At 51.6% G+C, this 27,171-nt stretch overlaps 10 protein-coding genes across 10 annotated transcripts; 6 read left to right on the top strand and 4 right to left on the bottom strand.

The window, feature by feature from the left end:
- Positions 1–5,569: 5,569 nt before the first annotated feature.
- CKM354_000023300 (uncharacterized protein) lies at positions 5,570–6,979 on the bottom strand (the record flags this gene model as incomplete). Its single annotated transcript, XM_044795318.1, has 1 exon — positions 5,570–6,979. The coding sequence occupies one exon, from the start codon at positions 6,977–6,979 to the stop codon at positions 5,570–5,572; it is 1,410 nt and encodes a 469-aa protein (XP_044651253.1).
- An 859-nt stretch (positions 6,980–7,838) lies between these two features.
- CKM354_000023200 (uncharacterized protein) lies at positions 7,839–9,266 on the top strand (the record flags this gene model as incomplete). The annotated part of the gene is made up of 1 exon (XM_044795317.1): positions 7,839–9,266. One exon carries the CDS (start codon positions 7,839–7,841, stop codon positions 9,264–9,266), a length of 1,428 nt encoding a protein of 475 aa, XP_044651252.1.
- A 1,184-nt stretch (positions 9,267–10,450) lies between these two features.
- On the top strand, positions 10,451–11,290 carry CKM354_000023100 (uncharacterized protein; the record flags this gene model as incomplete). The annotated part of the gene is made up of 1 exon (XM_044795316.1): positions 10,451–11,290. The coding sequence occupies one exon, from the start codon at positions 10,451–10,453 to the stop codon at positions 11,288–11,290; it is 840 nt and encodes a 279-aa protein (XP_044651251.1).
- A 448-nt stretch (positions 11,291–11,738) lies between these two features.
- CKM354_000023000 (uncharacterized protein) lies at positions 11,739–13,626 on the bottom strand (the record flags this gene model as incomplete). Its single annotated transcript, XM_044795315.1, has 2 exons — positions 11,739–11,774; positions 11,830–13,626. 2 exons carry the CDS (start codon positions 13,624–13,626, stop codon positions 11,739–11,741), a joined length of 1,833 nt encoding a protein of 610 aa, XP_044651250.1.
- A 668-nt stretch (positions 13,627–14,294) lies between these two features.
- On the top strand, positions 14,295–15,442 carry CKM354_000022900 (uncharacterized protein; the record flags this gene model as incomplete). The annotated part of the gene is made up of 2 exons (XM_044795314.1): positions 14,295–15,086; positions 15,146–15,442. 2 exons carry the CDS (start codon positions 14,295–14,297, stop codon positions 15,440–15,442), a joined length of 1,089 nt encoding a protein of 362 aa, XP_044651249.1.
- A 3,315-nt stretch (positions 15,443–18,757) lies between these two features.
- CKM354_000022800 (uncharacterized protein) lies at positions 18,758–19,389 on the top strand (the record flags this gene model as incomplete). Its single annotated transcript, XM_044795313.1, has 2 exons — positions 18,758–19,185; positions 19,239–19,389. 2 exons carry the CDS (start codon positions 18,758–18,760, stop codon positions 19,387–19,389), a joined length of 579 nt encoding a protein of 192 aa, XP_044651248.1.
- A 164-nt stretch (positions 19,390–19,553) lies between these two features.
- CKM354_000022700 (uncharacterized protein) lies at positions 19,554–21,953 on the bottom strand (the record flags this gene model as incomplete). Its single annotated transcript, XM_044795312.1, has 3 exons — positions 19,554–20,442; positions 20,498–21,436; positions 21,481–21,953. 3 exons carry the CDS (start codon positions 21,951–21,953, stop codon positions 19,554–19,556), a joined length of 2,301 nt encoding a protein of 766 aa, XP_044651247.1.
- A 961-nt stretch (positions 21,954–22,914) lies between these two features.
- Positions 22,915–23,401, top strand: CKM354_000022600 (uncharacterized protein; the record flags this gene model as incomplete). The annotated part of the gene is made up of 2 exons (XM_044795311.1): positions 22,915–23,296; positions 23,355–23,401. The coding sequence occupies 2 exons, from the start codon at positions 22,915–22,917 to the stop codon at positions 23,399–23,401; spliced, it is 429 nt and encodes a 142-aa protein (XP_044651246.1).
- A 141-nt stretch (positions 23,402–23,542) lies between these two features.
- CKM354_000022500 (uncharacterized protein) lies at positions 23,543–24,502 on the bottom strand (the record flags this gene model as incomplete). Its single annotated transcript, XM_044795310.1, has 1 exon — positions 23,543–24,502. One exon carries the CDS (start codon positions 24,500–24,502, stop codon positions 23,543–23,545), a length of 960 nt encoding a protein of 319 aa, XP_044651245.1.
- Positions 24,503–24,787: 285 nt separating this feature from the next.
- CKM354_000022400 (uncharacterized protein) lies at positions 24,788–26,772 on the top strand (the record flags this gene model as incomplete). Its single annotated transcript, XM_044795309.1, has 2 exons — positions 24,788–24,804; positions 24,873–26,772. The coding sequence occupies 2 exons, from the start codon at positions 24,788–24,790 to the stop codon at positions 26,770–26,772; spliced, it is 1,917 nt and encodes a 638-aa protein (XP_044651244.1).
- Between the last annotated feature and the right edge of the window lie 399 nt (positions 26,773–27,171).

Here is a 27,171-nt window from a genome sequence, read left to right as displayed (position 1 = left end):
CATACCTGGGCGTTGGACATAGTGATTTTGGAATGAAATTTTGCAATTTTCAAACGACTCTTGCTAGTGTTTCCAGAATCATTCCTCGTTGTATGCTGCTAGATCTGCAGATCTGTGGCGATGCTAAATCAAGGTGTCGCTGGAAAGGCCGATTTCTAACTGTTGGACATAGCGGCTTTCTTAGAATGTCCTGCTATTCTTTGAACGATTTTTGGTACGCTTTCTAGGAACAATTGTCGTTGCACGGTCCCAAATCTCCAGGTCCGCAGTGATGAGGACTAGAGTTGTCGCTGGAGACAAGAAACATAAGCGTTGGACATAGCGATTTTGGAATAGGATTTTGCAATTCTTAGACGATTCTTACTGGTATCTCCAGAATCATTCCTCGTTATCTGGTCATGGATCTCTAGATCCTCAGCGACAGGAATTAGATCCGTCGATGGAGAGAAGATGTCTGTGTGTTGGACATAGCGATTTCTGAACAAGTTGCGCCGGTTTTTATGATCACCGTTGATACCTCTCCGTAGGAACTCTCGTTGTACGCTAATAGATCCCCGGATCCGCAGCGATTGGGACTAGAGTTGTCGCTGGAGTAAGGATTCGGAAGCGTCGAACACAGCCATTTCTGAATGAAGTTTGCCGTTTCGGAACGATTTTCGTCGGCATCTCTGGAATGATCAAGGAGTGCACGCTCCCGAATGTGAAAATCCGTGGAGATTCGGACCATAGCGAGATACAGAAAGCGGATGTCTAAGTGTTAGACATAGCGATTTTTGATCGAATCTTGCCGTTTCTGAACTATTTCCCGCAGCCTCTCTCGAAGGACTCTTTATTGCGAGCTCCTATATTTGCAGATCCACAGCGACATAGACTAACGATATAGCTAGAGGCAATGCTTCTAAGTGGTAGATGTATTGGAAGTGGAATGAATTCAGTCGGTTCTAAACGATTAGAGGTGGCCTCTCTAAGAGAAATGACTACTGCACGCTGCTGGATCTGCAGTTGCAAGACGATGGGAACCACGGTGGTTGTTGGAAAGAAACAGTTCGTAAAGTGTTGGACATAGCAATTTGGCAACAAGTTTCACTGTTCTCTAACAATTCCCTTTAGCCTCTCTAGCAGATTTTACTATTTAACGCTCCAAGATCTACAGATCTAAGACGATGTAGACTAGAGATGTATTCGGAGTCAAGGGATTCTTGCGCGTTATATATAGCGATCTCGAATAGATGTCGTCGGTTTCGAACGACTCTTGCTAGTCTCTCTGAAACTTCCTATCGTTACATGCTCCTGAAAATCAATGCTTGTAGCGATACATGGTAAGAACGTATCTGGAGACGGGCTGTCAAGTATTGGACATATACAATTACGAATGGAATTAGCTATTCCTAAACCATTCCCGCTAGCCGCTCTAAAGTAATTCGGTCACTGTACGCTCCTGTCATTCCAAATAGGTAGCGATTCAGAGCCAAAACGTATGCAGAGAAAGAATTTCGAGCGTTGGACATAGCGGTATTCTAAAGAGATTTGCTTCTTTCGAACGGGGCTCTAGCGGTTTCTCTACAAGAATCTGTCGTACTATGCTCCTAATGTTTCAAAATTGTTGTAAACGGACTGAAGATGTACTGAGAGCAAGGTTTTCGAGCGTCGGACATAATCTTTCGCAAGCTTTTCTGATCAGTTGTTGCTGACTTCTCTAGAAGCAAATCTGCTTGGATGCTTATGTGTGTACAGATGCGTAGCGATGTCGAAGCCCCGTTTCCTCAGAGAAAGCTTTCTGGGACTTGGACATGGCGATTTGGAAACGAAAATGCGAGAATATCACTGCTCATGGTGAGCTATCATTACGCTTGTAGCTTCAAGCAAGCAGTACAAGCCCGAGTACTCAAAACGAAGCAAAGCTTGCAAGCGAACAGAAAGCAACGAGCGCGCCTGTTCAGGATATCGAAAATAATAGAGAGCGGAAGGCTCTCGACAATGAATATTCAGCAGTCTTCAAAAGCGTACCATCTCTGCTCATTAGCCGCTCATGTTCTCGAACCAAGACAGAGCTTGCAAGCGGAGAAGAAGCCATGAGCCAGCCTGCTCAACACATTGGGAATCACAGAGAGCGTAAGAGACCTGATAACAAATGATCGGCAGTATTCAAAAGACAAGGCACCTCGCTCGTGTATCTCTCACGCTTTCAGAACAATGCAGCGTCTGCAAGGAAGCAGAAAGTAATCAGCCATCCTGCTTAGCACGCCCGATCTAACAAAAAGTGCACGACTTCTAAGTAAGAATAATCGACGGTGTTCAAGATTATACCGTCTCTGCTCGTTACTCTCTTGTTCTCCCCAAGGAATGCGGCGCTTGCGAGTAAGCAGAAAGCAACACTCTAGCCTGCCTAGCGACTTAGGAATATCAGAAAGCGGAAGGCTCCTCAGATCGAAGATCGAGACGCAGTGGATTGAGCTAGCAATCAGATGACAAGTGATAGTTAGAATCCAATGGGATGAGATTGAGGTAGCTCACGCCTCTGCTTGTTGAATGCGTGCAATGCTATTGCTGTTCCATTTTCTGGGTAGTACAGCCCAGAAGATGGACAGAGAAAGGTCCCTTAGCCTCTTATGTTCTACTATTCCATCCCTAGTTTTCTACTCGTCCGTCTCCACTGCTCCTCTACCCGAAGCATCAGAAACGTATTCAGATGCAAAAGCAGCCCTCACATGGTAGCTTATGATAGGAAAATATCGTGAATCAAGAATCATTTGACTCCCAGACGCCGCAGGGTTGTCTTGTGAAAATGTGGCTGGCGAGAAGGAGAACTTCGCATGTAATCGCTTGCCTAGCCCAAAAGTCTTGGTCCTCGTGAATGGTAGATAGTGAATCAGTTCTCTAAAGGAAATCTCTGCTCTTTACTGCATCTTCGCTTCACCATTTCAGTTCAACTGACGCAAGTAAGCATCCGTTTTGATTTTGGTGTCATCTATGGGTGGATAGGGAATGCCAGACTTCAAGCTCCTCGCTACAAGAAGTGATTGACACTCATTCTTCAACAAGTCTGCCAGGTATAAGTTCGCTATTGAAGTTTTCTGCAGTTCCATCTCTATTGGAAGCTCGTGAGGCCGTGAGGCAACAGGTAGGCCACTCGTTCGGATTGCTACTCGTGAACAGATGGAAGAAGATCAGCAGGTACTTGTATGAAGCGTAGATGTACCAGCAAGGTAAATTATAACAACGAGCGAGAGTAGACCTCTGTATTCAGATTCCTCGATGAGTCGTCAATTCATCAAGCCATCGGTCGTCAGCGTCTCTTCGATCATCGTTCATGCTGCTTCTTGAGAGCCTGTGGCGACTTCTGCCCCCTGCTTGAATATCACCGTTATCGTTGGGCCTCCAAGACAAGTCCATTCGCATGGTCTAACATACAAAAGCACATTGTGGTTCATCTACTACGAAGCAGCTAAAGGCACCTAAGCCATTGGGCCTCCATAAGTGGCCCTAGGTGAGAACACGTCGACAGCGGAGCTATCTTTCGTCTGAGCGAGTGATTGAATTTCGAAAAACTCTCCAACTACTCAACTACTAATGTCTCGTACTGCCCAGCCTTTTCGGTCCTCCTCGTCTCTTCGACGCAATTGAACATGTGCCTCATAACAAAGCGTTTATTCAGCTACCGCGAGAGACAGTTCGATAGACCATCCACAGGAAGAGCCATATGGTCCGGCTTCAACCGGTTCATTGTAAACTTCCTGGCACATCAGTCTCTGTCTCTATTACACCAACCCACTGGATGCAGTTCAATATCGATAAATCATCAAGAATCGGAGAAGACGGCTTCCATGTTGGTTTTCGACAGGGTATAATCAACCAAGCCCCCAATAAGATGAACACACATGTCCTTTTTATTCTCCTATTTCTGTCAGGACAATACACTCAACACCCTCCGATTCAAGTTTTACCTCGTCAAGCCCTTTGCAAATTCCATGAGAAATAAAATAAGCGCCTTTCCGTTTCTTCGAAGGACGATATCAACGTCTCATTCGAGATCTCCACTTACCATCCTCCTCCGATCTCAGGTCCAAAGCGTTAAGCCATCTTGTTACCTGAACGAATGGATCACCACATCCGTGTTCGATGGAAAAACATTGAAAGACAAGATGGCTGAATGCGTATACCAGACTCGGAGAGAAAGGTGCCCGTTAGGCGAGTTCGAGGGGTTTTCACCAGCGATGACTGGCCTGCTTCCGCTTCGTTCGTGCAACCAAATGCATCATTTTTGTTGGTTGGAGCATTACGGGACTTCAGCCAGACAGCAATTGTAAGCTCCCAACTTTCGTTCAGAGGAAAACGATGCCTCTAATGCCGCAACGTGGAATGCGACCTCGTAGCTTCACATAGACACTGTTCAACTTGTTTCATTCTCATGATGATGCTAGCAAGGCAAGATCTAGCCCAACGCTTGCAATAATCCTGCGCCATCAGGGGCGACAGCTTCGTTTCTACTCAACCTTTCCCCACTGACGTCCTGGAACACCAGTGAGTAACACAGCGACCAACCTCACCACTCTCTTCTCAACGCCCGTCGCGTGTCGAGAGATCTCACGTGGTACTGCCAATCGATAGAGACTCACGAGAGTCTGAAGCACACCTCTGCCCCTTCGCCTAATCATTCCACGCTTCAGCCTCTCCATCCCCTGCCAACAACTCCGCTTATCCGCTCAACAATGAACTAGCCTATCATCGGAAAAGCATTCGCCAATCTCGTTCTTTCAAATCAACAATTCCACGTCGCATGTATTGAGACTTCTGCGTCGTGCCATATTTCGTATATCAAAGCCAGCGGAGAAGCAATTCGATATTCTGCTTGATCCTATTATTCGATTGGAAGACGAGGCAGCATCGGCCTCCGTGCTCGAATGCCTATGTCGATGTCAAGATCCCAGGCTCTGAGATACTTCTCCCCGTACCACGAATCTCCTTCCATTCCAGACCTGTCAAAGCCCATTGACTGACCTCAAACTTGCTGTCGGCATCATGCTTAAGGTCAGAGAATGAAGGCAGAGTATCACATCACCGTAGGGTTGGAATCAGGGAAAGGATAATCAAGAGCAGGAAAGGTTTCTCACATTTGATCGGGGGATATCTGGTCATTTCATTTCACAATCATCATAATCCAGCCCAGCCCATCCGTCGCCAATGTATGCACAAGAAGAAGGGAAACAAGAAAGTCGATCTATAAAGGGCACTCTTCAGGCGCGTACGCCATGGCCAACTCCTACAACGCCTCCAAAGTGCCGCCCCAAGGTGGTATGGCCAAAGGGGAGATCAAGAAAACAAGAAAAGCACGTGCAAAGCTTCCATCCACAATGCCGACGCTCACAAGCTTCATCAACAAAATGCCGCCATACAACACCACGTTTCATGAGAAAAATGCGCGGAGCTGGGTATCATCCATCCATGTCGTAGCAACGTTCCCGAACAATGCTTCCTGGTACAAGGAAAAAGCAGAGAGAGGCAGGTCGTCAGGCGAGATAAGATATGCGTCCAAACTCCCGAAAAGGTAACATTGTTGCACCAATCACGGTCATTGGTCTGCAAGCTGCTCAATCAGTCGCGTACGACTTTCCTGCAAGGCATGAGAGGAGGTAGGGTCAAGACCGCTGCTCGACGATGTGCTGGCACTTTCACTCCGCACAAATGTAGCGTGTCGAGGTGTGAGATCGGGCTGCCTCGCGGGCGACATTTGGCTTTGGCTCGAATTGGTCGTCGCAGTACCAGTTCGAGGGATGTGCGGACCGACGGAAGTATGGGGCGAGCCCAGTTGGAACAGCGCCTGCAATGCTTCCCGCTCCGCCTCGGCAGTCTGAGTCTGTGTACGAATCGTTGGAGGCCGCTGAGGTGATGTCGCACTGATGGGCGTCCGGGGAGGAGACATGGCATTGCTCACATGCTGTGGGAGTGTATGCAGGATAGGCCCCGAGTACGCGCCGCCCCTCTGGCTCGAAGTCGGTCGGATGTCGGGCGCAGGCTGCAGTCGCGGCGTCGTACTTTGCGACGCGAAATGCTGCTGATGTTGCTGCAGCTGCGATTGCAACTGAGCTTGGTATTGTGAGTAGTTCCCAGACGTGCGCTTGGAAGGAGGCGCCTCGGTCATGTCCATCATGGTGCGGCCATACTGGTCGTACATGGAAAGCCTGGACGCGCCATTGCTCAGACCGCTCGTGCCCGGGCGTTGCTGGTCGATTTGGGACACGCTCGTCCGACTTCGATGTCGCTGTGCTGCGAGCTGCTCCACTTCGGCAAGCGACTTATGCTCCCACCCGTTCTGCACCTTTGCCATGGCGTACCCGAGGCGTGCTTTGAGAGTCGCGGCGATTTCGCCAGCTTTGCTGCCAGAAGACGAGACAGACTCCCGTCGCGATCCGCGTTCCGGAAATTGCACGCGATATGGTGAGGTGTGGATGCTGTTCGCGTTCTTCACATGACCACTCGCGGTTCTCTTAGCGCCATTTGTCGCGACGGGCGATGTGATGCTCATAGGACTGTACAACGCGTGCTCGGCCGTGAGAGTCGGGCTGTGCTGTGCATTTTCGGGGGTCTTGTTCCTCGGTCTGTAAACATCGTGTGTTGTATGCTGCGTCGCATCGTGTGAGGCGGGAGTGACATTGGTGAGGATGTGCTTGAGTCCGACCGAGGAAGAGGGCGACGTCAGATCGGTCTGCGTGGACAGGTTGCTCTCGCTGCCTTGGAGGTGAGGCACGCTACTGCCGTAGCTGCTCTGCACGCTGACCATGGATTCTTGACTGGCAGGAGCGGACAGTGTCGGGTGGTGGTGGTGCTGGGCGTGGTGGTGTGGTGAGTGCTCGGGTTGCGGGTGCACTGTACGCGTCGCTTTCTGCGCGCGGGGCGACTGCGATTGCGACTGCGGAAGGTGCGTGGGCGGCGACACGGCCGCGAGCGGAGGGTGAGGGAAGTTGGCGGTCATGGTTTCCATGCTGGGCGCGCGATCCTGTTCCTGTGGCAGGAACGACGTGTATACAGAAGGAGCAGTAGTCGTGGTATGTCTGAGTCCGCAGTCGGTATGGTTGAGGCTCTGGGCGCAGGCGCTATGTTGGCCTCGTGAAGTCGACAAGGTTGTTGACGTAGATTGGCCCGAGACGCGCTTGGTCGCGACCGCTCCGTCTCCAACTTGACACGCGTGGGATTCTGCTCCGACGCGATCTGTTGCAGGTCGTGTTGGTGGAAACAGTGCTGCAATGCTGCCTGCCTGTGATTTCTGTCGCGTGGGTCGTCGAATGGGTGAAAATCAGCACCAGTCCACATGTCGCCATCCCCGCTCGTGTGTGCTTTGGTCGCGTCGCCTCGTGATCTCCATCATCATCCACGCGGCAAGCGAGCGACAAAAGAAAAGGTGTGCTCGAGCGACCGATCCACTTCGATCTTGCGCATGGAACTATTCTCCTCCTGCTGATAAGCCCGTCTGTCATTCCACCTGTCATCCCGTCTTGTTCTGCAAAAGGCGAGTGCCAATGCCGATGTTCGTCGCTCCTCGCTGCAGGGACAGGCGGCTTCGAGAACTCGTCTAATTCCCACGCCGGGTGCTGCATCATCCAGAGCCATTGTTTTCGTCGTGCAGAACGGGAAAGAGTGCTCGTGCTCATACCGGGAAAGTCGTCCATGTTCATGCACGCGAGAGGGTCAATTCGGTGCTTTCGCTGAAGTCATCGTTGCCATTCCGCTGTCGCACAGTGCCACTTCAGCCTCCACGCTGCACCTCACGCTTCACCGACTGTCGTGTGAGCAGACAAATACCTCCCATGCTCCCACGATAACAGCCCAACACGTCCCTTGCTATGCTCTGCCGCAGAGCCATAGCAAGGCAGCATGGCATCAGCACCCCTCGCCGAATCCGAGGCACGCGACATCTACAGACCAAGACGGTGACGGATGATGATATCGCCCGCCTGGCCGCTACACCCCTCCACCCTCTCACCCTCGCCGATCTGTGCAAGAATGGACGTCCTCCGCTGTCGACAGAGGCCCTGCTCAACAATGCCAACTTCACCTTGTCCATCCTGCCTTCGCGCCTCGCACATCGCATCCAGAGCTTGCGATCGCTGCCCTACATTGTCGTAGCCAACCCCAATGTCAGCAAGATTAACAACAACTATGTCCACTCTCTGTCGACGCTGCTTCCATACGCAGAAAGGAGGATTGAGTGCTTGGAAGAGGAGGTCACTTTTACGGAAGTCATGGCCAATTTGGTCCAGACACACAGCAACACCATAGCTATTCTCGCACGAGGCTTTTTGGAGGCTAGGAAGTACATCAACAAGGACGACATCACCCGCTTCCTCGACGAACACCTCCGAGCTCGAATCGGCACACGTCTCATAGCAGAGCAGCACATCGCCCTCCACTTCAGCTCTCAACCCCACGCCGAACTCTCCAACGATCCGCATGCACAGGATCAGCAAGAGTCGACATATATCGGCGTGATAGATACGGCTTTGAAACCAGCAGACATCATAGTCGGCTGCGAACACATGGTGGGGGAAATCTGCGAGCTCAAATACGGCGTCCGTCCCACAATCAACATCATCGGCGATCCAGAAACCACAATTGCACACATTCCCATGCATCTGGAGTACATCCTCACGGAGCTTCTCAAAAACAGCTTCCGCGCAACAATTGAAGCTGGAATGGAGAAAGAGCCCATTGAAGTGACAATCGCCCCCGCACCTGCTGCCGAGACACAGACGGAGCAGATGAAGTCGAAGACCAAACATGATGCGGAAGCAGCAGGAGAAAAGCCGGGCATCAGCAACTACGACCAAGGGAACGTCGATTATGCTTCTGAATCCAATAAACCAGATCTCGCCCTGTCAGAGAACATTCGACCTCTGGACCAAGCTACTCCTGGCGTGACTATCCGAATCCGAGATCGGGGTGGTGGTATTTCTCCGGAGAATCTGGACAAATTATGGGAATATGGTTTCACGACGTTCAATGAGGATGAAATGATGGATAAGATTAGTGTGGGAGGAGGGAGTTCGGGGCTGGATACAATTAGTGGAGGGCCTGCCGGAGGTTCGAGCTTGGCGGGGCTGGGTTATGGCTTGCCCTTGGGGAGGGCTTATGCTGAGTATTTTGGTGGTGGGATTGCAGTGCAAAGTCTGTGGGGATGGGGGACGGACGTGTATTTGAGCTTGAGAGGGGTGGGAAGATTAGATGGGAAAGGGACAAAGTTGGGAAATGGTGCATGGGACGGGAGGTGGTGAAGAGGGAGAAATGGGCGAGGAACACGGGATCATATGAAAAATAGGTCTCCAACATTGACACTTCGTCTTTTCCGATCACAACCTCATCACCTTCTACCCTGGAGTCACGTCCTTCGCGTGTCCGCAAAACGACGTCGTAAGCTTCCCACGAATGTCCGAACCCGACCTCACCTCATCGCATCGCGTTGACGAATTCACAAATGGGCAATTGTTGCACGCCCCGAAGCACATGCTCAAGTCGCATTTCGAAGCATGTCAGCTGAAGCTTACGACTCCACGTTCTGCTCAGCAGCGCGGGAGAAGCATGGAAATGTCTCAGGCGCGCCGAATATTGCCACGAGGCCCAGATCAGCCACGCAGCCATTACCCTTATCGAAAACAAAGTGAGTGCAAGTTGGTACGACAGGTCGCTTGATGAGCGTACCTGCGAGAGGTCCTCTTTGCGACCTTCGGATAGGATATTCGTGGAGCATCGAGAGCCGATCACAACGCCCTCTCACTGATCTTTCAGTCTGAGAATGTTCACGTCGCCAGAAACCCATCCATGGCCGCTGGAAAATGCCATGCCTTGCACCAATAATTGACGAGGTAAGACGGGACAGCAGGGCAGCAGTGGTAGGGAGCAGTACAGTAGGTGAAATTACCAAGCCTGAGGAGGATTTCGGATGCAGTGCTATTTGAATAGCAAAAATGATCTGCTCTACGATTCCCACTGACCCCCAAACGAAGATTACTGGACCCTGCAGACAGGAACATGCAATTGCCCTATAGCACTAAAACAACGATTCCGCTTTCAACGCTCGCGGAAGAGACCCTTCGCCTTGGTATGAGCTTGAAAGGCATCATGGTGGAGCGAACTGCATACAGTGCCTGCCAATCGGCACAATAAGAACATCGCCCAGCTTCCCTTTTCGAGCTTTGATCACGGATATGGTGTGACCTGCAGCATAGCCAAGCACGCTAGTGCAATCCTTCAGGATCCTGTACAACGTTGGGTTACACGAAGGACAAAGAGATCGTGGAGATCCAAATGGCACAGAGGGCATCAGAGGCGACGTCCAACTTTCTCAGTATCGATGTAGGGAAGAGCTAAAAGTGGAAGAAGAACGTATAAAGACGCATTGAACTTCTACAATCCATCCCTCACCATCAATCCCTCAGACCCAATCACAAACACAACCAAAATGCACACTCTCTCCCTCTCCCTCATCATCCCCCTCCTGCTCTCCACTCCAACAACCCACGCCTGGTGGAAACCCACCCCCTCCCCAACCTGGCAAATCATCCTTTCCCAAACCCTCCGCACCTCCCCTCCCCCTTCTTCCTCAAACTTCTCCATCATCGACTCCGACCTCTTCGACAACCCCGCTTCAACCTGGTCCCTCTACAAATCCCGCTCAATCAAAACAATCTGCTACTTCTCTACCCAATTCGAAGACTGGCGCCCAGACGCCTCAAATTTTACTTCCCAACCCCAAAACCTCGGAAATAGTCTCGACGGCTGGCCCGGCGAACGATGGGTCAACACAAAAGCTCCAGGGATAAGAAATATCATGAGAGCGAGGATCGCAGAAGCGAAGAGGAGGGGTTGTGATGCGGTTGATCCGGATAATATTGATGCGTATTTGCATGATGGGGGAGGATTTGGACTTACGCAAGCTGATGCAATCGACTACGTCAAATTTTTGGCAGCAGAAGCTCATGCGCAGGACCTTGCGATTGGATTGAAAAACGGAGATGATATTGTGAATCAATTGGTGGATTTTGTGGATTTTGCTGTTGTGGAGGAGTGCCAGGGGAATTCGGATCTTACAGCTGGAGAGGACTATTATGATGAATGTAAGAAGTATCAGCCTTTTGTGCAGAAGGGTAAAGCGGTGTTTAGTATTGAGTATGTGGAGGGATCGCCGAGTTTGGCGGTGCAGAGGGGAATTTGCAAGAATGCTATTGCGAAGGGGTTTAGTGTGTTGATTAAGAGGTACGATCTTGGGGAGTGGGTTGTGGATTGTTCCAAGGTGAAGTAGGATTAGACGGGGGACTGGCAGTGGAGAGAAGTAGGCAGGAAAAGTATGGGCTTTGTTTGTTTGGCCTTCTTTGCTTGAACGGAAACGCGATTTACACGTATAGAGAAATCTCTCGCGATTGACCATCTTTTGTTTATCGATCTTCGTTGCAATGGTGGTTGCAATATTTTCGACGACCTTGGAGAGTTTGTAAGCCCCGAGAGTGCCAGGGATGAGGCTAGCCTGGCGGCTGACCATGATGCTGGAGCATAGGGACTGTGCAGTAACATCGTCGTGGGAATGGTTGATCAGTGCGCAAAGTGGCACGCTTAGCTGGTTGCAGTCGTGGCAATACCGCTGAAGGATCACTGAAATGAAAATTGTCGGCATGGACCAGTCAAAGATCATGGTCGCACCAGTCATGTAATAGTCTCCAGGTGAGTACGTAGCGTGAGAAAGAAGCCCTTTCTCACGCTCTGCCCTGTAAATGACTATAACTAGCCACCTGCATCAAATCATGTCAGAAAAGCGAAGCACGGGGATCTATCCCACAAACTTACTTGATATCGTCGGACGACAGGTGGCCGTCGTGACAGCAATGTCACTTCATCGAAAGCCAAATGTTCCAGTTCCGTCAGCTCGGAATCCCAATAGCCCTCGAATGGTGCAGTATAGGAGTGGTGCTGAGCTCGACGCGCTTCTTCAAGCTCCACGCAGTGCACTTGGGGCACTGGCGTGGTACCAAAAACCAAGGGTGCTTTCAGCTTTACATTGAACGTCCTATGCCGAAGACGCTCTCGCCCTCCCCATTCAGCCATAGAGGCATCACGGTCCCAGGGCTTTAGAGGCCCAAAAATGATGCTCAGCTCAGTGAAGGGGTGGCTATGCTGATGCAATTGCGTGAAGAGCATGGAGGCTGTCGAGCAGCTGATGGTTTGCCGGTTCGGTGGAATTGGATCTTCATAGGCGATCTCCATGATCGGCTCAGGGAGACAGCAGCAGATGAGCTTGTCCAAGCTCGGCAGCTGTTGTAGGCAGGATAGTACGTAAGGCACAAAGTCTTCCATGTATGGTATAGGGGTATCCATTGCGAGCTCGCGGAGATCCGTACAGCACGATAGCCAAGATGGGACCCTAGTACTCGCAGAGTCCAGATTCAGGTCGGCAATCCTGCCCGACAATTGATTGATGCTGTGATAATGCAAGACGCGAAGTTGCGGACCAAGATGCTGCATGACCTCCGCTGTCGGGATGTCTTCATCATCGAGAATCACAAGTTTCTTCAGCCTCCGGCGATCAAGTAGAAAGCGGCGAACTGATTTGACTGTCCATTCTCTTGCACAGAAACTGTCTATCTTGTTGCCTCCAAGTGGCGAGCAGGACAGGCGAAAGCTCTTTGGTTGGAGCGCGTCGTCACAAGCAGAGATGAGTCCAAAGCAACTGACTGAAAGATGATCGAGCTTCGAAATATTGGTGATCTGCTCCAGTCGGAACGAAGTCTCTAAGCCACACACGCAGATATTGTCCAGTTCGAGTGATCTTAGAGAGAGTTTCGCCCCAGAGTCGATGATAGGTCCGACAATCCAAGACATATCGGTCGTTCGGTTGAATTTTGCATTATCGATTGTGGGACACGACCGAAGACCAAGAACGTAGATGTTCAAAATTTCGAGTTTCGTACAGCTGACCAGTTGTCCCAATGCTGTTAGAATAGAGGCATCGCACGATGGCACAATGACCTCCAACGTCTTCAAGCTGTGGCAAATATGTCCTAAACTGCCGATCTGTCGGTGATTGAGTTGTGGGAAATAGCTCCAAAACGTCGTATCGAGGGCACGAGAGTTTCTAACAATACGCAGATTGCAGGTCGGAAGTGCCCCCAGAATCGCTATGAGAGCATCGGGCAGGGGCGGGAGTGCCGACCAAATGAAGTTCCTCAACCTGGCGACGGGCAATGAATTTGCAAGCGCCTCTAGCAACTCCATAGCAGCAGAAGACGAGTCCTTGACACCGTCATAGGTCTTTGAGAAGTAGCAACCATCGTCCCAAGGGTTTGCGATGAAGTTGAAGTTAAAGTCTTCTGGCTTCGGTTCCAGAGGGTCGAGATGCCATTCATGTATGTTTATCCCTGATACTCTATCCCGAAGTGCTGTGTCGACTTCCAGACGCCGCAAAACTTTCAGATTGGCAGCCTGTAATGTGGTCGTGGCGATCAGATCTAAAGTGCCATCAATCTTGGTTTGCGCGGCATGATGCCACTCGGGGCACACTCTGGTCGCGATCAGCAGATCTGTTCTGTCGAGAAAAGTGAACAGTAGATGCAGGAGATCAGCGTTGAGTTTGTGCACAAGGGCCATTGGAGCGACTTCTTGGTGAAGCATGCAATGCGATACCCTCAGGAGGGGGTGAGGCAAAAGCTTGCGAAGATGTCCTGACTAAGCTGGCAGCGAGGCGTCTTGCGAAGGTCAGGAGAACAGACTGATGTCAATTAGATGTCATGAGAGGTGTGCTGCTCGAGCATGCAAGAAAGCATTCTTTGAACATGGCCCTGAGCAGGGCGCTTACTGCTGCACTGTGCCGCTTGGTTGCTGGTCTGACAAGAGCTCGCCAAGCCCATTGCAGTCGTTGCGGGTAGGATGACCTTGCCTTGAGCGACTTTGAGCTCAACAAGTCTACCTGGAGCAGGCGGGTCGTCTGTTCAAGACGACATCGTGAAGTTGTTAGTGGTGTGTGTGCTTGCAAGAACAGCAGGTGAAGTTCCCAAATGCCAGAACTCATGCTGCCACAGCCACGACTTCTGCGCGGCGGTGTTGCTTACTCTGCTACTCCGGCAATGGCCTCGGTCCAGAGGGATCTCCGCCGCGAAGCTCGACATTGCTCTGGCGACATCATAGGCAGAGCTGCTTGTAAATCAATGCTTCTACAGTAAGTTATTGTACTGTGATTCTCTATTCCTCTCCTCACATTTCTCATCACACGCTCTACCCCATATCACAGCAACTACCACACCACACAGCAGAACACAATGCCCAAAGCGCTAGTAATCGAGAAGATTGATGGCAAGCCCGGCAAAGTATACTACCCTCTGAAAAATATCGAGCAACCTACACCCGAGCCAAAGGATAACGAAATCCTCGTCCGAATCACCTCCGCCGCCCTGAACCACCGCGACCTCTTCATCCGTCAAGCTCTCTACGGCGCAATTGGCTTCGGCGTCCCTCTCCTAGCAGACGGCTGTGGTGTAGTAATCAAGACAGGCAACTCAGCAGAAGCCAAGAAATGGCAAGGGAAGCGCGTGATCTTAAACCCAGGACATGGCTGGGACTCTGATCCAGATGGACCAGAATCAGCAAAAGGCTACGCGATCTTGGGCGGCACGAAGCTGAACCCACTTGGAACAGCTCAAGAATTGATCGCGATCTCTGCGAGCGAGGTTGAAGAGGCACCGAAACATTTGACCAGCAATGAAGCTGCAGCGCTGCCTTTGGCTGGCCTGACAGCATGGAGAGCATTGATGACGAAGAGCGGACAAGCGAAGCCAGGCAGGAATATCTTGATCACTGGTATTGGTGGTGGAGTGGCTGTCATGGCATTGTTGTATGCTGTTGCTGCAGGCGCGAATGTATACGTCAGCTCAGGCAGTGCGGAGAAGATTGAGGTCGCGAAGAAGTTGGGCGCGAAGGGAGGCATTAACTACAAGGATGCAGACTGGGACAAGAAGCTCAAGGAGATGTTGCCAAAGGACAGGAAGAAGTTGGATGCTATCATTGATGGTGCTGGTGGTGATGTTGTGCAACGAGGTGCCAAGCTTTTGCGGGTAAGTTTGGCTTCATGTCTTGCTCGATTTTGGTATTGGATCAACTAACGTATGTACAGGACGGCGGCATCATCTCTCAATATGGAATGACTGTTGGGCCAAAGATGACGTGGACGATGCCTGCAGTCCTGAAGAACATTGAGCTGCGTGGATCCACAATGGGCTCGAGAAAAGAGTTCGCTGAGCTTGTCAAGTTCGTGAACGAGAAGGGTCTGAAGCCATTGGTGTCACGATCTGTGAAGGGCATTGACAACCTCAAAGATATCGACAGCTTGTTTGACGACATGAACAAAGGCTCGCAGCTCGGCAAGTTGGTGATTGAAATCTCGCCCGAGGACAGCAAGAGCAAATTGTAAGACAGACAAATCATTGAGTTGACATCATCAAGATGTAGCACGGCGACAAATAACTGCTACTGCGTCATGATATTGGACTGTTTTCGATTCTGTCCCAAAATCCTTTGTCACGTGTCGATACGATTCAAGCCCGATTGCACATCTCCTTGCCAACGTTTTACTGTTCATGACTGCCATAACCAGAATCTGTTGGTTGTACTTTTGTAGGTGTCCAAAGCCCATCAACTACCAAGTCACGCCAATTGAAATCACTCCATTCATTTTCGCTCAAGAGATTGGTCGTGTTGGCTTCACCTGGTTGCGCAGCCGGTGCCGTCGACGTAGAAGTCAACACACTTGGAGCATGCCGTCTAACTAAACGCCAGACAGGTGTTTCAGGTTGACTGTCGGCACTTCCAGTACGACACAATGCTTGCCAGACGATCCCCAGTGTCAGTTCGAGGTCTTCCTCGCGTGGCGTAGGCAGTGACACTATACGTTGTTCCAGGAGAAGCACTTGCTGACGCATGTTGTGGAGTTCCGCGTGAAGCTGAGACACATCCTGAGCTGGTTGTATTGTATGCTCTTGTAGATTCGTGGCGTCACCAAGCTCTATGGCAAATTGTGCATTCGATCCATCAGTAAGTGGTGCACTTGGAGCTTCGAAACCTTGTGCCGGGCCCAACAAGCGACTCGCTATCGGGTCTGACACTTCAGCACTTGAAGCTTGAGCTGAAATAGATGATTCCTCTAAGATCACCGGCCGATGCAGTGGATACTGCAGACGAAAGAGTTCTTGCCACTGCTCCGCAGCGGTTGTGATGCACTGACAGGCCAGCGATCGGTGTGTCATGTCAGCAATATGCCTCCTGCAAACGCCGCTGTTGCATGATTTATAGCAGCGATGCGACTTGACCAACAGAACACTTTGAAATAATTGGAAACAGTGTTGGCAAGCATAAAAGCCGTGCGATCTCAAATGCAACCTGTCTCGTTAGCAATTCGCACAACCTTTAATCTTGTCCACACTCACAGCAATTGAGAGATATGATCATGTTTCCGAGTATGGTCGGGATATCTCGAAGGCTCCCCGACGTAGAAAATGCAAGGAAGCTTCAGCTTAGGATTCGTTTCATGCTGGTCATGTCTAGCGCGTGTCGTTCGCTGCTCATGGTTGTCATCTCCAGAAGAGCGACCCCGCTTTTTCTTTCTGGGCGCAGATAGGTTGGTGTTGCTACTGGGCTCGTCAGGGGTTGTCTCCAGGTGGCAACTGTAATGGCCGCTGTCATGGTCCGCACACGACAGACAGGGAGGCAAGCTTCTGGCACGCCTATCTCTACCGCTGGCGTTGCGCATCGACTCAGGCGGATTTGCGAGGGGGCGACGAGGAGGCGACCTGCTGCTGACCCTTCGAGGAGATTCACTGCTGCTCCTCCTACCACGAAGTCCAGAAATGTAGACTAAGTTCAAGACCTTCACCTTCAGGTCTGCAAGCAGAGTCGTAATCTCGTGAGACTCATGGTCGCCGCATGGTTCAGAGCTGTCGCCCATCATATCTGAGTCGACTGCGCTGGCTGTGCATGTGTCTAAACCCTTGGAGCTTAGGATGTCGGTCTGGTAAGACCGTTGCGAGCTCTGACTCCTCTGATCATCTGCATGTGTAGTGAGACAGGTCGCAGAACACAAAGGCGAGCACATAGCTTCGTCCTGACCTGGGAAGCCATCTACGCCGCTGTGAGCTGACTGAGTACGGAACGAGATGTCCCGACTTAATCTTTCGACGGCAGATTCGTCAAACAGGTCTGACGCGCTGGCATTATCTGGCTGATTAAATTTGCGTGATTCTTCGGCACTGAAAGCTTTTCCTTCTTGCAAAGGAGTGGGAGCTAGTTCGAACTCAACTGGAGAGTCTTCGAGAATGAAAGGAGCATTGCCTCCTCGAGAAAGCCCAGGCACCTCAGGTGCTGCCGGAGCGGCAAGTCCCCTTGGAGAATGCGGCGCTTCAAGCTTAGAGAACAATTCCGCAATGCTGTTCGCGTCATTCCAATCGCCATCAATACTCGCTCGCCCGGGGTAAGTACCACTATACGCTAATGACCCAGCAGTGGAAACACTATACGTCGAGGAGCCGGCAGTAGTACCACTCCACATTGAAGATCCATCGGTAATGCCACTATATGTTGAGGACCGTGATGTTGATCGCCATCGCTGCGGTGATGCAACGCTAGTTGTAAAGAGTGGCCGAGAGTGTCGAAAGGAGGGTTCTGGCAACTGAGGCACAGTCATTTCAGGCACGTTTCCGTGGCGTCCAAGATTATGGGCTCGCCGGTACCACATCCTCCATATTTGTTGCTGACGGAATCTAGGACCATGTTGACATGGAAGATCTGCTGTTGGGACAGTGTCATAGTTGTCGCACGTTTCGTCGATGCATACAGATCGCGTGCAGGTCCTCTCGTGACTGTCGACCTCGGATTTATTGGTGAAGCGGCGCCATTGCTGTTGCTCATTGCTTGTGGAGACGAACTCTCCCACCTCGAAGCATCTTGAACAGCAGCCGAATGGTCCACCAGGATGATTGCTGTGGAAATGGTGTGTCCTGCACAGCAGTCAATGAAAAAAGCTTGAAAGAGAGAATCATTAGCCACGCACCTTAACCAAGAGGTATACTTGCGAAGTCGAGCACATCCAGGAGTAGGGTCGACGGAGCCGGCTCGGTGGAAGATACAAGGGAAGCAGACAGCAGTCTCCTCCGTATCGTGGTAAGAATCAGCAAGAGATGTTTCTTCGTGGACAGAATCCAACGCCTGTCCTTGCATGGCTTCGCGAGTTTCCATTTTGTGCTATCCGACTCTGTCCTGCTCGTTGGGCCAAGAGATCATGTTCTGATGGGATATGCTTACAGGTTTCCAGTTCAGCAAGGCTGAAAGCCGAAAAATCACGTGGTTTGTCTTGCTGTTCCGCCATGCACGATCTAGCCACAACAAGCATAGTGCTGGCAAGCGCGCAAGTGAGGAATCGAAGTGGCGTCCGGAAGAGCCAATCTGCATGCCGAATTTCGAATTGCTGGTGCTCTTGTCACATACACTGTAAATGATCAAGCCTCAATCTCGTGGGAAGAAGTAGATAGCACAGAGGTCGAGCATTTGCAGAACAGGCGAAGGCGTTTCGTCTTCTCCAGCTTGCCCACTACCTCGCTTACTGCACAGGTAGCAACACAGGCCTTGTTGACTTGTGGACTGCTGGAAGGTCTGCGACTATATGAGATGCCAACGACCATGTCGAAATCATGGCGGTTCGCACATACCTTTGTAACATCTTCATTGACAGATCACCATGAGCGGAGTTGCAAGGACCAATATGGCGGAGCGTGGATCCCAGTCCTCCACTGGCGCCGCATCGACAAGTCTTACAGATACAGCTGCGGCCAAGGAGAGTAGGAAGCTTCTCCTTGTGGCACGTAATGAGAAATCTAATGCTGGCCCTCGAGACAATGGGTCGGTCACCAAGCATGCTGGAACCTGGATGTCTGCAACACATCCAGAAGCTGCCACCGCGGAGGCGTTCAACGAAGACATCGATTCGTACTTCCCTCACCAGGCACGTCAGCCTTCGATCAAAAACCGACCTCGGGACAACCAGATTACTCTTCAAGCTGCAGACCAGAAGCAAAAGCGAGCTTCAGACTCAAAGAGAGACCGCATCAAAGAATGGCTCCGCCACAGTGGACCAAGAATGCTGCACGTTACAGCCACCACAGCAATGTTCGTCTTTAACATCGTATCGCTCTGTTGTTAACTCGGGTTGACCCTGTCAGGGGAACGGAGGGTTCAGAAGACTCGGCAGCTCTGAGGAGTGATGAGACCAACGATTGGGAGAGATCCGATGACCATGAGAGCGACGCAAATGGCTGTGAGAGCACATGTCGTGTGGATGCTGATGGATCAGAGTTTGGTCGCACGGAATAGATCCATTGCTGACCGGGGCTGGAATGCTTTAACAGTTTGATCAATTTGCTGGGATACATACAGCATTGCGCAAGTGCCGCTGGAAGTACTCTGAAATTATTCGTTGGTAGCCAGGAAAGCGTTCAGCGGGTGATGTCGAAGCTCATGACTCCCAGTTCAACTCTTCATATTCCGCTATAGCCCGCATTCGGATGTGCAGAAGCGTTCGAAAAGTACCCTGTTGCCGCAAGATGCATCATCCAATCAGAATCCCCGTTGGGAGCGAAATTGCCGTTTGTGGACGTATGATGAACCTCAAAATGCTGGCCCATGTCACCATTCTGTAGCAGCTGACCAGGCAAGGTTGACGAAGGCCCAATACCAGCAGCAGTCTGATGCAAAATTTCCGGAGCATCTCGACGTATCATTCTCCAAAGAGGCCCATCAATCCGTGTCTTGTGGCTGCCTGTCTCGCAGAACGCCTCCCAGACGGACAGGAGCAGCGTCTCGAGAACTTCTTCGCGCTTGCTGCTAGCATTGTCTTTCTGGCGTTCGAGAAGCGCTAGGCGTTCAAGATCGGCTAGGCGTTCAGAGAGCTGTTGATATTCTTTCTGGAAGGCATGACCTAGATCCGTTCTCATGACGGGTAGCGCTGTTCGCGATGCGTGAACTTGCGTCAGTGTGGGGTCGAAGGCTCTGGGGGCCCATAAGTTCGTATTTGACATGCTCGACACGTTATTGTCAAATTCTGCTGCAGCAATTTCAGGGACGCCGGACTGGAAAGGTGTGTGAGGTTGCAGTGAAGGTGTGGTGACCGCGTCGTCGAAAATGTTCGTTTGCAAGGTGGGCGCAGGCTGTCCGGGATACTGCAAAGCGAAGAGATGTTGCCACTGCTCCACAGCAGTGATGATACAGTCGCAGACTAACGGCTGTGCAGTGTTGAGCAATACCGTCCTTCTACAAGCTGTGTTGGGGCAAGTCTTCTTGCATATGTGCTCAACAGTCTCTGCTGCGTTGTTGAACCTTGCGAAGCATTTCTGGCAAGCGTGGAAACCGTGTTTTGTGAGGTGACGCCTGGAAGCAAGCATTAGACATGTTTAGCGCGCTCGCAGCCAAGAGGACGACTTACAACAATTCCGAAATATGTTCATACGTCGTAGTGTGTTTAGGAAATGCGTCCGGCTCTCCCATGTTGAAAATGCAAGGCAATCTGATCCGTACTTGTGGCTTCTGGAAGGAGTCATCGAGACGAGGCCGTTTTCCCCGGCCATCTCGATCTCGGTCGGCATTCCCTTCGTCTTCATCGTCGGCCGCCCTTCGACGATAATTGCCGATGGTACGACCATTGCTCGACAGCGAGCGAAGATGCCCACCATTCGTCCGGCGGGAGCCGTCTCCCGAGCCTGCTCCTTGAGTATTTGCAATGTGCGCCGTTCCTTCCAGCCATTGTCGAGATTGGCCGGGACACGTGGAGCTGGGCCTACCCTGAGTATCTGGGACCTCACTTTTGTCGAATGGACCTGACCAGGAATTACGTCGCATAATTGCGGTCTGCGGAATGTTTGCTGCTACATCCGTTGCAACGTAGTCGTTCATGTTGCTCTGGGACAGACTCACTGGCCGTAGACTTGTTGCTTCTGTGTCGAGAGCCTGCAAATTTGTCGTATTTGACAGGTCGGTCGCTCTTCTCGTCATGTGCCAGATCGCAGCACGAAGAGCGAAGAGGTCAGCGATTTCTGCCTGGTGTTGCACGCTGGGTGCCGTGGGACTCCAAGCAGGCATCGTCGAATCGTCTTGAGCAGCAGAGAAGCACATGATATTACCGTTGAGAATCTCAGGCTCAGGGCTTGCTTCTTTGGGATTGGAAGCCGGTTCGACGTCCGTATCCGATTTGCTAGCAGAGGCAGCTTCTGTCCCAACTTGACTAGGCTCAAGCATATTAGGGCTACGATCTAGTCGCGCTGAACGAGACGGGCGAATTGAAATTTCTGTGACTGGATCGTGGGTTTGGTTGTGTAGACTATCAGAGGCCAGTGTGACCATTTCCTCGTCCAAGTAGCCTTGCTGCCTGTTTTCATTAGTTCAGACTTGCGTCGAAGGTCAAATGCCTACCTGAAGTCTCGTGCCTGCTCATCAGAGAGCATGCCTTCCTCGAAGAGATATTTGACCATGTCTCTGCTCGGGGCCATTCTGATGGTGCCTCCAGACCTGTGAGCCTCGAGGATATGTAACAGCCGTTTCTCCCATGTCTCATGTCCGAAGGCCTCAGTTCTGCAAGACCAGCTGCAGCCTATGAATGGACACTCGAGATAGCGTGGCAGTTGACCCACGGTGTGCCATTGATAATGTTGGTCCCATTGCGGAAGGCCAACTGCAATGTGAACGCAACCTAGGAAGTCGAAGGGGCATCGCCACACGATTGGCGTAGTGCCGGGTGCTACTCCTGACGCTGGAGGAGGAGAACTCGATTCCGTCGATTCCTCGGCATTGCCCATGGCCACATCAGATGGTTGTCGTTGCAAGCGGCCTCGACTGCGACTCCTCTGCTGGTGGTCTGCCGGCATGGCAGCTATTTGTGCGTCCATATTGTGTCGATCTGCAAGCCCTGTCTATTGGGCAAATTGATTTGGATCATGCAACGATTTGAGAACAGCGGTCACGGTTCCCAGGGTAGCTCCTATACGTCCGGTGCAGCGCGTTTGCTTAGCTTGAAGTTAATGGACTGCAGAAACGCCGTCGGCGCATCGAGTTTGAAACAAGGCTGAGATGCCGTTGCAGGCGTCACGTGCATGCGAACCGCAGGCGATGAAGGATTGCAAGCTTGCAAGCGAACAAGTCGACGTCCGGTCACCGCATGCTCAAGGTGCGGCCTCTTTTGCAAGCGATTGGTCGCACTCTTGATTCTTGCACATTCCGGCATTCCGAAGTCGTGCGAACAAGTAGGTAACTTCAAATTGTTTGTCTGCGAAGACTTCTCGTTAGTCTGCAAAACGACAACACGTGAAGCAGCTGAGAATCGTTGAGCCATGGCACCTCAAGATCTTGACAAGAAAGGAAACGACGCTGGTGCTCGCGAGGCTCCACGAAAGGAGGTGATTTCGCAGCCCTCTGGCACTTCGCTGATTTCCGACAATCATAGCTTCACACCATGAATGCATTGCGTTTTGATCGCGTTCAAAGGCGAAATGTGGGAGATGGCTCCTGTTCCTGCTATACCTGATATGCAATCCACCGCGCCAGGCACTTGTCAGGCAGCAACAGCACGGACGTTACAAGAAGTCGACCTGTCGACTTGCACGCGCCTCACGAGCTCTGCACAATTCAAGAGAAGATGGCAAGTCGTATATTAGTCGTGGTGGCAAGTGTCGATGACCCGCAAATTGCCCAGTGTTCGGTGCGCAGCAGTATGAGACCCATAAAGCAGTTCTCTGGGACCATCTCTAGACGCGAGACATCCTTGCGGTGACCAAATTCTAGGACGGTAATCTAAACCAGACTACGTCGCAAGAAGACCAGGAGAGAAGACGCAGGCCAACCAGTCTCAGCATGCCGGCCCAACAGATCCTCCAGTACAGCAGCGGCAAAGCGCGACCAGGACTCAGCCAATACCAATCTCGAGGGTCGCAAGTTCCGACTCCCTACCAGAGTTCGTGGAGCTCCAGAGCAAATACAGCCACTGGTCAGGCCGGCACTCAAGGCAGCTGGTATGCGAATTCATCTTCGAGACCATTATCCGCAACGAGTCCGGCAGCGAACAGCCAATACGGTAACATGGGCAGCTGGTCTCAAGGCAATACCGAACAGGCCAGCTCTCAAGGTTTCAATCAGTACCTTGACTCCGTAATGAGCACCAAGACTCCCACAGGTACACAGTCAAGACAACAGGTCCAACCAGGGCCTCTGCCGTGGGACACCAGATGGATGCCAGGTGAGTCATAAGTCTCGCATCGAACACGACACTGTCATCAAGTGCTGATTTGGATCAGATAGAAGCCAAGCCGGAGTTTACTCGAAGTCTTCGACAGGGAAGTGAGCACAGAAGGATTCAGAGGCGCGGTGGTCGTGGAGGACGTGAAAATCCAGTCGTCGTGGGCTGAATCATGTATCATAGCGCGGGACAGTGCTTGAATAGTGCGAGACACGTCGACCGCAAGGTCTCCTCATCGATCAATTTTCAACGTGCTTTCCTCTTTGCAGCAGCTTGTCCTCCAGCCCTGCCTCTTGTCCTCCCTCTTGCGCCTTTCGTTCTCGTCGCCCTTGGTGCCGGTGTACTCGCTTCACTCCGATCCTCGCTGTCACTGTTTTCAATCTCCTCTTCCTCTTCCTCCTCGTCTTCGTTCTTCTCTTCCTCGGCAGTACCTTCCTCCTCATCAGCCGTGCTTTCCGCCTGTCTCGCGCTCCTCCTCGTAGCAGCAGCAGCGACTTTTGGCAGACTTTTTCTTCTCGAACCAGCTCCGCCGGCTCTGCCTCTTCTTGAGCCAGGTGTAGCATTATCACTTGGCTCGATGGAAACTGTAGCGACAAATCGCACGGGTGGTTCTTCTGCGAGGTTTAAGTCGGGAAGCTCGAGATCGCTTTCGTCTTCTTCCGTCTTCTGTTTCTTGCTTGGCATTCTGCGATCCCACATGTCCTTCTCGAAGCCTTCTTCGGGCGGCAGAGCAAAGTCATCTTGCTCAATACGATTGTCGACTTCACTGTAAATGTCGTCGTCCAGTACTGTTCCCTTGGCATCTGTCTGATCTACATCGGGAAGCTCCACAGCTGGCAGTTGTCGTGCATCCTCCCTGGCGTCTAGTGCGTCCATGTTGTACAATGTCTCAAGCTTCGCGCGGATCCCTTTGGGCTTAGTGTGCTCATTGCGAGGATGAATGTAGTTGTTCTCCAGCAGCCAGTTGTGAAGAGCGAGCAAGCGGAAATGCTTGTGGATACCTGTAGGCTTCCATATCATCAAGCCTTTGAACAGGCCGATTTCTTCGTGGTCGCTCCATGGGTCATCTGAGGCGGTTGCTTCGGAAGGCTTGTTTGGGGAAGAATTTGAGTGTTGTGAGGGTGCGGTCTCGGGAGTCTTTTGGCGGGAAGCAGAAGGCGAGGGAGAGGTCGCCTGGGAATGGCGAGCCTTCTTCCTGGGAGGCATGGCAAGATGGGCGCTTATGAAAGAGATGAAGTGAACAATCGATGCAGCTGGAACGTGTGGTGGACGCGATGCCACGCGACGGATCCCTGCTGTTGATCGTCGTCATTGGCGAGAGCTTCCAAGCTCCACCGCCAACGCGCACATCTTGGTTCGCGAGACAAAGAGGCTGGCAAGAGGGTGGCACCACCTGAGACTCCTCCATTCCTACGATTCTCACTCCTGTAGTTGCGTGGGATCGGTAGACATTCTGCAATAGGCACCAAGAATCGCCAGTGACACCCTGCAATGGGCTTCTTCGACCGGTATGCGCACGGTAGCACAAGGCGTGCCTGAAGAGCCTCGCTTCCGAGCTAACGGAGAGAACCAACAGCATCTTCGACTCGGACCGACATCACGACCGACACCATGGCCTCACCGACGAGCTCTCCCGCCTACTCCCCACCCACCGCGAGACCAACATTCCCTCCGCCTTCCCTGCCAAGGCAGTGACCTTTGTCGCGCTCCGCCTCAAGTATCAGCTCGAACAAGTGATACCCTGTGAACTTCCCGAAGAGCGCATCACCGCCCCTCACAGCAATGTTATCACGCCCGCCATCATCAAAACTGCCAAGTCTGCCGGCAAAGTGTCTGGCTCAGACGAGGACTATGGCTCGTGTGTGGTATACTGCTTGCTGATCGTCAAGCACTGGTTCAAGAGACAAGCCATTCTCGAGCTATGGGATGCCGATCTACATGAGCTACGAGCGACAGCTTGTGAGATGATCGCTAAGCACATCATTGAGGAAGAGGACGATATGAACTACCTCATGCAGGAAGTGCTGCTGAAGCGCTACAGCATTGTTGTCGATGGAGAGGATACCCATCCAGCAAACGCCATAGAAAAGGCCGTCGACTTGCATGCTGTCCGCGTGATAGGGAGCTCCGGCTATCAAAAGTGCATATCACACTTATGGCGAGGCTGGCTGGTGCAGGACGAGGACGACCCGAGCAGATTCACCGACTACAAGCTGAAGACAAGCACCAATTACTGGGACCACTTCGACCCTGATCGTATGCGTGTACCGCAATACCAGAATGCCCTGCAGATCGGGATTACGGTTGCTTTCCTCGGCCTCTACACGGGCGCGATCAATACCATTAACGCAGGTGGAGAGCTCGACATAGTCGAAGGCTTCCTCTATCTCTTCACAGCTGGTTTCCTTTGCGACGAGCTTTCCAAATTCCTGAAAATCGGCAGATACTATTTTGGCTTCTGGAACGTCTTCAACCTGACCTTGTACTCCCTCCTGACCGTGTCCTTCGTGCTCCGCATGATAGCTCTCGGCTACGATTGGCATTCTCCACGCCGCATCCACCTGAACACCCTATCGTACAACTTCCTCGCGTTCAGCTCTCCGATGTTTTGGACCCGGCTCATGCTCTACCTCGACAGCTTCCGTTTCTTCGGCGCAATGCTGGTTGTGCTCAAGGTCATGATGCGCGAGTCTCTGATCTTCTTCGCTCTTCTCATTGCCGTGCTGGCAGGCTTCTTCCAAGGCTTCATAGGAATGGACCAAACCGACGGAGAGATCAGTGCCTCGAACTTCATCGTCAAGATGATGCTCAACGCCATCATGGGCTCGCCCGAGTTCGAAGGCTGGGAGGATTTCGCTCCTCCATTCGGCATCACGCTGTATTACATTTACAACTTCGTCATTATTGTCATCTTGCTAAACATTTTGATCGCTTTGTATAACAGTGCATACGAAGACATTACTGGGAACGCGACAGATGAATACTTGGCCCTTTTTGCGCAGAAGACTATGCAGTTCGTCCGAGCGCCCGATGAGAATGTCTTCATTGCTCCATTCAACCTCATCGAGATCGTCTTCTTGATCTTGCCCTTCGAATGGTGGATGTCAAGAAAGCGATATGAGCAGCTCAACGATCTGGTCATGGGAGTGATATACTCTCCTCTGCTTCTTGTCACGGCTCTGTTAGAGACAAGAACGGCACGACTGGTTCGCTTCAATCGCAGCCGGCATGAGAGTGATGATGACACGATTGAGGAATGGGAGCAACTGGAGCCTGAGCTGGACGTTGAGGGTACTGGCTGGTCGAAGAGAGTAGAGGAGACATCGCCAGATGTTGTGGTTGACGGGACATTGTTGGAAGTCCGAAAGCTGAGGGACGAAATTGATGAGCTGAAGAAAATGATTCGAGAACTGACGCCAGAGCCTCATAGCCAAGGGAGTAGCAGTGGTGCAGATGGGCAGGCAAATGGATCTTAGTCGGGACATCGTGTCTAGGAGGACGTGGGTGTTCAGAGAAGTAACAGCTTACTTTCGGGGAGGTGGGAAGGGTCTTGAGATCTGATTGTACTCGCCTGCGATATGATGACTTGATGCCAGGTGCGTAGCTCTTGCGGAAGCACCTTCTGATCTGCTACCTTCTTGGTCTACTACGCCAGTGTCTCAGGTCGTATTAAAGAAGATCAAGCACCATGAACACATTCCTGCGTGTCTCTCATTTGGGTAGAGAAGATTTCAGAACTGGCATTCAATCACCTCAGCACGTCCACCGTGCTCAGAGCAGACAAGTGAGTTACTTGCTCGCTTCACATCTATCATACCACCACCGGATAAGCGACTCAAGATGAGATGCAATAAAGAATTCTGCTGTTTACAAAA

The sequence above is a fragment of the Cercospora kikuchii genome (genome assembly GCF_019650295.1).
Source record: "Cercospora kikuchii DNA, contig_00001, whole genome shotgun sequence".
Classification (NCBI taxonomy): Eukaryota; Fungi; Ascomycota; class Dothideomycetes; order Mycosphaerellales; family Mycosphaerellaceae; genus Cercospora; species Cercospora kikuchii.
The sequence above is the reverse complement of the archived record's forward strand: the minus strand, read 5'-3'. Positions and strand labels throughout refer to the sequence as shown.